At 36.5% G+C, this 12,186-nt stretch overlaps 1 protein-coding gene across 1 annotated transcript in view; it reads left to right on the top strand.

Annotated features, from left to right (window-relative positions):
* MARCHF5 (membrane associated ring-CH-type finger 5) overlaps positions 1 to 12,186 on the top strand; it is a 52,310-nt gene that overhangs the window by 8,044 nt on the left and 32,080 nt on the right. Inside the window, exon 2 of the mRNA XM_065894515.1 lies at positions 10,850 to 11,052. Coding sequence (XP_065750587.1) covers positions 10,850 to 11,052 — 203 coding nt within the window. The remainder of the gene's footprint in view (positions 1 to 10,849; positions 11,053 to 12,186) is intronic.

Genomic DNA, 12,186 nt, shown 5'->3' with positions numbered 1-12,186 from the left:
TTTTAATATAATTTTTTTTTTTATTGGGGTATAATTTACAAAATCTCATATTTTAGAGTTGAGGCCTAGGTTGCATCCATGCCTTTCTACTTAACCATGAGGCCTTGGGCAGACTGTTTAACCGTTCTGGGCTTTTGTTTCCTTATTTATTTAAGACAGAAATAATTATGTTTGCAGAGTTTGTGAAGATCAGAGACAAAGCGCATGGCATGAATATATGCTTAGTAAATGATCGCTTTCATTGTGGGGTATTTCCCTTTCCCTTTTTTGTAATGTGTCATAATTGTGGTAGCTCTTTGATAAATCCAAATACTTTAACTTCTATTCCACTTAGCTGGACAGACATATAAAGGGATATTTAGTATTTTTTTTTTTAATTTTAAAAATTTATTTATTATTTATTATTTTTATTTTTATTTTTGGCTGCCTTGGGTCTTTGTTGCAGGCTTTTCTCTAGTTGCGGCGAGCGGGGACTACTCTTCGTTACAGTTCCCGAGCTGCTCATCGGGTGGCTTCTCTTGTTGCAGAGCACGGGCTCTAGGCACGCGGGCTTCAGTAGTTGTGGCACTCGGGCTCAGTAGTTGTGGCTTGCGGGCTCTAGAGCGCAGGCTCAGTAGTTGTGGCACACGGGCTTCGTTGCTCCGTGGCATGTGGGATCTTCCCGAAACAGGGCTGGAACCCGTGTCCCCTGCACTGGCAGGCAGATTCTTAACCACTGCGCCACCGGGGAAATCCCGGATTTTTAGTCGTCTTTATGGTATAGTTCCTGTTTAAGAATACATGGGATGTGACACTTTTAATCCTGAGACAAAGCAAGCAGTTTGCAGTTTTTTCCATTGTTAAATTTAGGCGTTCCTTGCATTAACCAGAGCATGGTTCTCTAAGCATCTTCTTTTTTTTAATTATTATTATTTTTTTTGGCTGTGTTGGGTCTTCGTTTCTGTGCGAGGGCTTTCTCTAGTTGTGGCGAGCGGGGGCCACTCTTCATTGCAGTGTGGGCCTCCCTTGTTGTGGAGCGCAAGCTCCAGACGCGCAGGCTCAGTAGTTGTGGCTCATGGGCTTAGTTGCTCCGCGTCATGCAGGATCTTCCCAGACCAGGGCCCGAACCCGTGTCCCTGCATTGGCAGGCAGATTCTCAACCACTGCGCCACCAGGGAAGCCCCCTCTAAGCATCTTCTGAATTAAGGACATGTTCTCTTTCCTTAAAACAGTCATGGAAATACTTTGGTAAGGCACCATATATAATAACAACAACAACAATATAAAGCTTGTTTCATTGCTCTCACTCCTGTATTCTGGAACTCTTCTATTCTGTTTCCCTCCAGTTTTCATCAAAGTGATCATAGGCAGGAGCCTATGATTTTCCAGATCTTTCTAATAATCCACTATAAACACCTACAGTCTGAGTCTACAAAGGTAGACTTTACTGCCAACTGTTTTATTAGATAACCATACCTATCTTGCTTCGTTAATTTATGTGCCAGTGAGAAACTATTCTATTGATGTTTCCTCCCCTTTTTTCCCCATATACTTTTAAAATAATTAACTTAATCATATAAACTAGTTTAGTCACAAATGAACCCTGTGAAATGAGGTTACCTTTGTCATCCATCCTTTGCCAACTGGTTTGTAATACCTAGCTTTATTTTAAAACCTTTCTGCTCCAACCACATTGGTTTTATCATTGTCCATGATCATATGCTCATGTCTATGTCTAAGGTTGTTTATGCTGTTATTCTTACTTCAGATACCCTTATTCTTTTCATTCCCCAATTGTCATCTCATTTGTAGTTCTTCCTTTTCATGAAACCTTCTCAGCTATTTCATCCTGTGTTTCTTATGGTCATCATCACATTTCTGTATTACCTTTGGTCACCAGCATCATTTCTTGGCACTCAGTGTTTTGTGTGGTTTTTTTTTTATGTGATCCTTCTATGCATATATTTGTTCCTTAACTAGATTGTAAGTTTCTTAAATGTATTTCTTCTGGCATCAAATAGTGAGCATACTAAGTGCGTTCAAGTTAATTTAGGGGGAGATCTTGAATACTCTTTGATTTAAGGCGAATTAGATGTATATTCCTATAACTTTATAAATTTTACTGTTGAGAAGGATTTATATCAATAATTGGAAAAAAGTTATAATTTTACTTTAAAATTACATAGAAGTAAATGATTTTTTTAATAAAGAGTGGCATGTCATACATACAGATTAGTGACATTACCAGTACCAGTAAGGCCATACATTTATTTTAAGGAATAAGTAATATTCTTTAGAATTGTCTAGTTCTTTTTTCATGTCTTCATATTATAATAGTGATTTGTTCTTTGATCTCTGAACCAATCATGATAATTCCCAGATCTCCCGTTACTCTGTAACCTAATGAGCACTAACTTGGCTGGTGGAAAGGTGTGGAAGTAAATTATGAGTGTGTATTATCAGCAAGCAGGCGGCATTTAGACAACCTACTGGAAGGAAAAGAGGGGTGGGAGAAAATGAATTGAGGATTTGAATAAATATCTTAAGCAGTGGTGTTGGCCTATTGAACAATTGGGGATGATCAAGAATCCAGGACCTTTTCCACTGAATACCAGGGTGCCAGGCAGGACTGCTGTATATGCTAATTTAGGTAAGAAAATGCATCCATAAAAACCTAGGCATAGATGTAAAGTTGACACCATCTTTCTCATCTCTATTGGTGCCATTATTGCTACTGTTCATTTGGTGGTTATGTATGTGCCAGACAGTTCTTAAGCAGTTTCATGATCACTTGTTTAATCCTTTACAATAGAGAATCTTTTTTTAAAAATTTATTTTACTGAAGTATAGTTGATTTACAATGTTGTGTTAATTTCTGCTGTACAGCAAAGTGACTCAGCCACACACCTACATACGTTCTCCTTCGTATTCTTCTTCTCTGTGGCTTATCACAGGACACTGAACATAGTTCCCTGTGGTATACAGTAGGACCTTGTTGTTTATCCATTCTATATATATTTGTTTGCATCTGCTTATCCCAAACTCCCAATCCATCCCTCCCTCTTGGCAACCACAAGTCTGTTCTCTTTGTCTATGAGTCTGTTTCTGTTTCATAGATAAGTTCATTTGTGTCCTATTTGATTGATTGATTGATTGATTGATTTGTGGTACGTGGGCCTCTCACTGTTGTGGCCTCTCCTGTTGAGGAGCACAGGCTCCAGACGCGCAGGCTCAGCGGCCATGGCTTATGGGCCCAGCTGCTCCGCGGCATGTGGGATCTTCCCGGACCGGGGCACGAACCTGCGTCCCCTGCATCGGCAGGCGGGCTCTCAACCACTGCGCCACCAGGGAAGCCCTGTGTTCTATTTTAGGTTCCACGTGTAAGTGATATCATATGGTATTTGTCTTTCACTTTCTGACTTACTTCACTAAGTATGATAATCTCTAGGTCCATCCATGTTGCTGCAAATGGCATTATTTCATTTTTTTATGGCTGAGGAGTATTTCTGTGTGTGTGTGTGTGTGTACACACCACATCCTCTTTATCCATTCATCTGTCGGTAGACATTTAGGTTGTTTCCATGTCTTGGCTATGGTGAATAGTGCTGCTGTGAACTCAGGGGTGCATGCATCTTTTTGAATTACGGTTTTGTCTGGATATGTGCCCAGGAGTGGGATTGCTGGATAATATGACAACTCTATTTTTAGTTTTTTGAGGAACCCCTATACTGTTTTCCATAGTGGCTGTACCAATTTACAATTCCACCAACAGTGTAGGAGGGTTCTACAATAGGGAATTTTAACATAAAACCTTTTTTATGCTGAGAGCTCCTTTGGAAGTTTAGTTAAGCTTATGGGTTCCTTCTCAGAATGTTTTGAAAGAATAAAACAAAATATACAGGTCAGAAATGGACAAATTACGTTGAAATACAGCTACCAAAATATTAAAAATGTGACATGGTAATATGAGCTTTAAAACAAATACAAGATCTATTACTGGTGGGTCTGATAATTAATTTCAAATTAGCAGTGGGTTAAATGTTATTTTGAGATCTGCACAGCTGTAATAGGAAAATTTCTGGTCACTGTACTAATTTCTAATTGCTGTATGCTAATATTACTATGAGTTGTTTATTCACCATTGAAGGAAAACTGAATTTTATTTAGAGTTTAGTGAAAATAAAGGTATAATTACTTTTTTTCCCATCCAAATTTACCAATCCCGTAAATGTTTCATGAACCTCAGGTTAAGAACCACTGCATTACAAAAACTCTGAAAGAGATTGTCATTAAACCTAAAATAAGTGGTAAGCAGGAATTTGAACTCAGGCATCCCAAGTTCTTTAACCAGTTAGAATATCCTGAACTCACAAATCTTTTCCCCAAATTTAGCTAGCTTTTTTCCTTAGAAAAAAGGATCTCAAGCATTTTGCTTACTATTTAAATTAAAAACCAAATAGCTTCTAAAAAATGTTTACATTGAATGTAAAATAAAATTTCATTTTTGTATTATGGTGAGTTGAGGAAACTTACAAAGGGAAAAAGGAAAGAAGGATGGCCAGAGCAGAGGTTCTCAAACTTCGGTATCACGATCACCTGAAGGGTTTGTTAAAATACCACGTTGGTGATTCCTCAAAAAAAGTTAAAAATAGAATTACCATGTGACCCAGCAATTTCACTTCTGGGTATATATCCTAAAAGAATTAAAAACAGGATCTCAAAGAGATATTTGTACACCCATGTTCGTAACAGTATTATTCACAATAGCTAAAACTTGGAAGCAACCTTGGTATCTAAGACCAATGAATGGATAAGCAAAATATGGTATATATACATACAATGGAATAGTATTCAGCCTCATAAAAAGGAAGGATACTCTGCAATATGCTACAATGTGGATGAACCTTGAAGACACAGAAAGACAAATACTGGATGATTCCACTTATATGAGGTACTTAGAGTAGTCAAAATTATAAAGACAGAAGGTATAAGGGTGGCTGTCAGGGGCTTGGGAGAGAGGACATTGGAGAGTTGTTTAATAAGTATAGAGTTTTATAAGATGAAGAGTTATGGGGATGGGTGGTTGTGATGGTAGCACAACAGTGTAAATGTATTTAATACCACTGAACTATACACTTAAAAATGGTTAAGATGGCAAATTTTATGTTATATATTTTACTGCAATAAAAAAAGAAGAATTTTTAAAGAAATTTAAAATAAATAAAATTTTAAAATGTAGTGTTGGGTCCCATCCTCAGAGTTTCTGATTCTGCCGGTCTGGGGTGGGACCTGAAACTGCATTTCTAACAAGTTCTCAGATGATGCTTCTGCATCACACTGAACACTGCTTAGAGATTGGAGGATTGAAGAGAAGAAGGGGAGGAAATGACTCAAAGAGAAACTCTTAATTAGAATTTTGTCAGATATTACAACCTCTTCTTAGGGGTGGACTTGAAAGGTTTTTGGCTTTGTCCTTTGAAATGGCAAATAGCCAGGTCTCACCTTTTAAGGGTATTAAAATTGCCATCCTATAAACTATAACATTAAAATATGTAATAAAGTAGAATTATAGTTAAATTGATCCTGCAATGCAAATATTATAGCATTGTCAGTAAGAATTTTTAATTTCAAAATGTTTGGTTTTATCTTTGTTGGCTGTTTTTATCTAAGAAATGACCTGATCCAGTAGCCAGAATCAGGAGCATATTTTTGCCCTGTGTGAGAAATTGAAAAACTTGCAAGACTCAAAGTACTTGCAGTGGAAATTAGATTTATTTAAGCCTTTTCAGCTCAAGTTGCGGTCAGTAGGAAACAAAGCCGTTGACAAAAAATAGTGCCCTTTTAAAAGCTGTTTAAGAGTCTACATTATATGATTGTTCGGGGCTATCCCTTATATCCAGTTTCTCACAATCTATAACAAGATTGTTTGGGTTGTGTCTGATAGGAATCTGCCCCAAACTGGTTAAACCAAAAAAAAAAAACAAAACTGTGGGTTTATGTAAGTGAACAGTGCAAGGGTATATTTAGCTTTAAGCACAGCTTGATCCATGTCTCAAACGAAGTCATCAGTTTCTATCTTTCAGCTTCCTCTGGGTTCTTTAGGCTCCACATTGTGGCTCTCCTGGCAGCAGAGCCTCACACCCTCATTTAGGTTCACACTTTTCCTGCCTTCAGGCTCAGTGGAAAAGGAAGTCTTTGTACCAACTTTCCCAGCAAAAATTCTGAAGTTCACGCTAATGAAACTAGCTTTATAGGCCCAGCCTCTCAATAACTGTAATCTAGGACATGGGATACTCCCTTAAACCAATCTAGGGATTACTCTTCCTGGAGCTGGGGATGTGGGACTAACTGCCTAAATAAACCACATACATGGCTGATGTTGGAGAGAAGAGAGTGGTTTTCCTTAAAAAGTATGGTATACTTTTTGTCCCTAAAAAAGAGAAATTGTGCTGTACATTAAACCACAAGCTTCTACTCTCTCCTCTATTCTAAGATCTTGAGAAACTCTAAACCCATCATTTTCAAACAACCTCTTTTCTCCCTAAATGGAAGGAGGTGGGGAATTGGGGAATAAATAGCTGAAATAGATTGCATCAAGGAGGGAGTAGGGTATGGGGAAGCAAAGGGGGAAGGCATAATTTTAAGACCTTCTTAGGTGATATTCCTGGTCAGCCTATTAGAAGTTTTTTTTTTAAATGAGGGAAGAGAAGATTCCTATACATACTTTGTTCCCTCCCCTCATTTCCAGCCCTGAAGACTAATAACTGTCTTACAGGCTGTCTGCCTAAAAACATTTATGTGAACATTTTTATATGCTTTAATTTCCCATGTACCTGGCCCTTATTTCACAGACTAATATTCTTTCCATATTATGTAGATTAAACTCATATACCTAGTAAGGTAGTAAATCAGTTAATAAATTCTTTAGAACCTAACATTTTCTGTGCTGTTATTTATATTAAAAATATTTAGTCATCAGAAGCAATTATTTCTACCTTAAGTAAATCCAGTAATTATCCCTTTCACACAGTCTGCTTTCTCCAATATGTTTGCTTTTTTTTTACCTGCCATTTTTCTACACCAGCAGTTCCCAAACTTTATTGAATATTGGGATCACCTTGAGAGCTTGTTAAATCACAGATTTGTAGGCCCTCTTCCTCTAGAGTTTCTTATTTACTAGATCTGGAGTAGAGCCAGAGAATTTGCAAGTTCCCTAGTGATCCTGAACTACTGGTCCTGAGACCTTTGTTTTGACAATCCCTGCAATAAAATCACTTGCCCCTGCTAATTTCTGCTATCACTCCTCCCTGAAACCTTTCCTGATCTATCCAAATTGATCCTTCCTTCTTAAAATGGATGTACCTATGGTAATTTCACTGGAACCTTAAATCTCTTGTATCTACTGGATGTAGCCCCAATTAAATTATAGGGTTTTCTAGATAGGTACAATCTTCCATTTATTTTGTTTGTGCAACCACATGGAATCAGTGAATGCTCAGTAAATGTTGCTGGCAATTTCTGTAATTTCCAGTTGCTTGTTTGTTTTGTACTATTAAGTTAGAAGTCTTCATTTTATATAACATTTACTTGTATCTAAATTATAATTTTTAGGTGAAGTAATTTGGTGGTGTTATCAGAAGCTTACGTATTGTGGGCAATACTATTTGATCTCAGATGACCATTATCAGATGTACTGTTTAGCGATTAGAATAAATAGAAAATGGATGTGGTACGTTGGTAGATGTTGAATATCAGACTTTTTGAGAGTATTATTATCAATAAGGGGTTTTTTTTAGTATCTATAGGATAATTTCAGTTAATCTCTAATGAGCATTAGCTTCAAAATCCAAATTTGTAAGCTGTATACTCACTGTCACTATGAATCAAACAATAAAAACAAGGTTATGGGTATTAACACTTCCAATTAGGTTTAACACCTAATAAATTTTCACTGTAAATCATTCAACTATCTTATCTACCATAGTTGTGAAATTAGAAAAAAAATCCGGAAAGTGCCTCTTTTAAATGTTAGTTGAGTACCTTCTAAAAAGTAAAACTGTAAAAGTGTTTATTTAGGGGTGAAGTACACTAATGTCTGAAACTTTGAAATGCATCAAAAAATAAGATTGATGAAAGAATATGTAGTAAAGTACATATGTAGCAAAATGATAAGAATTGTAGAATCTAGGTGTTAAGAATATGGATGTTCACCAGTTTTTCAACTTTTTTCGAAAGTTTGAAATTTTTCCTATTAAATGTTGGGGAATAAACTTATACTTATCCAGAATTTATGGGGATTATAGCTATACAAATATTCCCATTATAGTGGTATATGAAGCTGCCATTTATGTAAATTAAAAACATAAATATAGGCAATTTTATTTGGTTCAACTTAGTATTAAGGTTCTTTACATTTTATTTTGTTTTTTCCTGATGACTGGAAATTGGCTTAATTTAAGATTCAGTTCACCTTAATACTGATTAATTATGCTGGTCTAGATGTACTTAGCTACATATATGTTCCATTGTTGATATGAAAAACTTACAAGAACCTAGAAATATAGTTTCTAGATATTCTGCCTATATTTTGTTACCAAAATATGGTTTTCATTTCCCAGAGGTATACAATTATATTTACAAAATTACCTTGGTTAAATGGGGAAAATATATACTAACACCTCAAATAACTGGTTTATTTGCTGTATACTTGTCAATTAAAATTTTATGAAAAAAACTAGGTTGAAACCCACTCAAATCATGGATATTGATGATGGTTGCCAGTGTGAATGACTTAGTGCTACTGAATTGCAATCTTAAAAATGGTTAAAGTAGTAAATTTTATGTTATGTATATTTTACCACAGTAAAATTTTAAAGAATAAGGAGGTGGAGGAGGAGGCATTTCTGGATAACCGTAAGATAGCACGAGGGCCCAGACAGCTTGGCTGAGGTGGGTCAGAGGGTCAGGCATGCTCAAACAAATGCTCCCTACCTCGTTTTTACCTAGGTAGGTCAAATGAAATCTGACTGAATTTGAAAGCTGAGTAAAAGCACAATTTTGGATATTGTTGCCACTTATGCACTTCAGTTTTTTTTTTCCCTATTCTAATTGTGAAGTTTTAATTGGAGCACACAATTAAAATTCATATTGTTCTACAGACTGGAGACCTCACCCAATTAAAATTCATATTGTTCTACAGACTGGAGACCTCACCCATATGTAGTACCTGACTATATATAGTCTTTCCCACTGAGCGTAGTTAAGTTCTGACAGAGCCATTTATCTAATTAAGTGAAATGTGCACAGTAAGTGACAAGCTTTAATTAGCAGTTTCCTATTGTGCAGTCAAACTTTAACTTGGTAAAGGGGAGTGAATGGTGTCATTGAGTTAAATTGTATTTGCCCTAATGGAAATTGGTGTCAAAACTTGTGTTAATTGACAGGAAAAAAATAAGGAATTGCAACCTAATTCCACAAGAACAAATTAGAGTTCATGAAGTATCCTCAAAAGCAAAATGGGGAAATGTTTAAAAATTAACCATCTCAATAGAATTTTTTAAAATATAAGCATCCCAGACTTGACTTTTAGATTTTGAATATAATATAATTTAATTCCCACAAAAAAGGAAAACCAATCATACCTATAATGGAAACATGTAGTAAGCCCCAATTTTTTTTTTTTTTTGTAGTACGCAGGCCTCTCACTGCTGTGGCCCCTCCCACTGTGGAGCATAGGCTCCGGATGCGCAGGCTCAGCGGCCATGGCTCATGGGACCAGCTGCTCCACAGCATGTGGGATCTTCCCGGACCAGGGCACAAGCACGTGTCCCCTGCATCAGCAGGTGGACTCTCAACCACTGCGCCACCAGGGAAGCCCTTCGGCCCAAATTTATCATATCACTATCCTAAAACAATTTATCCTGATATCTTCATCTCTTCTTCCCTTTGTGCTTTTTAATTTAATCATCTTTCTCTCTTATAGTCATACTTTACCAGAAAGAGAAATGAGTGGGGTTTTTTCTGTCTCAGTTGAAAACTGAATGAGACCATGTGTGAAATCATTTATGTAATACTTTAGTTTTCCAAGTTCAAGAGGTTAAGAAGTTAATGTTGTTGAAATGGCAGATACACTGAATTTCACATATTCCTATATTTATCACTCCTCGAAGAATTATTAGGTCTTATAAAAGCAGCTTGAGGATTGTCTGTTTGCATTCTGGTTCATTAGAGAAGATGAAGAATTACAAGAAAGATGGACTTCCTTGGTGGTGCAGTGGTTAAGAATCTGCCTGCCAATTCAGGGGACATGGGTTCAAGCCCTGGTCCAGGAAGATCCACATGCCATGGAGCAACTAAAGCCTATGCGCCACAACTACTGAGCCTGTGCTCTAGAGCCCACAAGCCACAACTACTGAGCCCACGAGCCACAACTACTGAATCCCACACACCTAGAGCCCATGCTTTGCAACAAGAGAAGCCACTGCAGTGAGAAGCCCATGCACCGCAATGAAGAGTAGCCCCGCTCACCGCAACTAGAGAAAGCCCACACGTAGAAACAAAGACCAGTGCAGCCAAAAATAAATAAATAAATTTTTTTTAAAAACCTTAATTTACTAGAAAGATGGAGGAAGTTACATAAAAACAAAATTCAGAAAACACAAGATTCTGCAGAAGAATACAAGGAAAAACAGAAAAAGAAGAAACTACTCTACTGGAAATGTATTGGTTGTTTTTCTCCTCAGTCTTTTAGTATAGAATTAAAAGTTCCTATAATATAACATAGTAGGCTAATCCCATTAAGTGAGAGCTGCAGTGAAGAGGAGGCTGGGGTGTTAATGATAATGTCATTATTTTCTCTTTTAATTTACAGAAGTTGCTGGGTGTGTTTTGCCACTGATGAAGATGATAGAACAGCTGAATGGGTGAGACCATGCAGATGCAGAGGATCTACAAAATGGGTTCACCAGGCTTGTCTGCAGCGCTGGGTGGATGAAAAACAAAGAGGAAACAGTACAGCCAGAGTGGCATGTCCCCAGTGCAATGCTGAATACTTAATAGTTTTTCCAAAGTTGGGTAAGAAGACCCTTAAAACCAACACAGATATATATATATATATATATAAAATGTTATAATATATGACTATGATCCTAGGTTTATTTTTAAGTGACTCATGTCTTTGCTTTTTTGTGAATTTCTCTATTCCATTTCTGTTGTTTTCTCTCTAAATGTCAGATATTTGTTTTGCTAACAGTTTACATTATCCTTAATATATCCCCAGATCTATCCATTTGTCTGTGTATTCAGTGTTTTCATTTGGTTGAGTGGTTAAAGAACTTGGATATCTAATTGTGTGGGTAAAATCAAGTTAACAAAACTATAATAAAAGGCTGACTAGAGAGCCTCATTCTCTGGAAACCATTGGTGTGGGAGAAAGAAAACAATAGTGTGTTCTTTCTAATGCTTATTTTTATTCTTCTATTAAGGAATAAAAGGGAAGTTAAATATTTAATAAAAGACAGTGTTTGGAATCCAATTTATATGGCTGTTTTTCATGAAAACTCCTTTTTCTGTGAATTGGCAGGCAAGGAATAACCAATGGTCTTTGAGAATGAGGCTAGTGTTGAAACAAGTGTAGCAGATTGTTTAAAGGAAGCTATAACTAAGGCTGATATTTAGTTAGCATGTTCCATTACATCCATGTGATTATGAACTGGTGTCATTCTCTTTGTTTGGTGTTTATGCCATGCCAGTTGTTCAACATTTTCAATATGACACTTGTCTATAATCAAGAGGTATATGAAAGCAGTTTGGGTTTTGGGAAGGTCAAGGAAAAAATGACTTTGTGGAGGAATAGAGTTCAAGGAGAAACTGGAAATAATTATTAGATTATTTTTTTCTAGGTGCTATACATATTGAAATCAGACCTTTCTTTAAAAAAATAAGGCAACATAAGTGCAGATGATGAAGTGCTTTTCTAATGTGAGAAGATTAATAATAAGGGCAAACAGAATTTCCATACCTGTCTATATTTCTCTAACATAATGCATAGGAAGACGTGATAGCTTTCTATGAAAGAAAAATAGTGTAGTAGAGAAAGTAGCATTTCTGACATTTAGAATTTGTGGACCACACTGACAGGTCTTTTTTGTTGTTGTTGTTGTTGTTTTTAATTAATTTATTTATTTATTTTTGCCTGTGTTGGGTCTT

This window comes from Phocoena phocoena, chromosome 16 (assembly GCF_963924675.1).
Source record: "Phocoena phocoena chromosome 16, mPhoPho1.1, whole genome shotgun sequence".
Classification (NCBI taxonomy): domain Eukaryota; kingdom Metazoa; phylum Chordata; class Mammalia; order Artiodactyla; family Phocoenidae; genus Phocoena; species Phocoena phocoena.
This window is presented reverse-complemented; position numbering and strand designations above follow the sequence as displayed.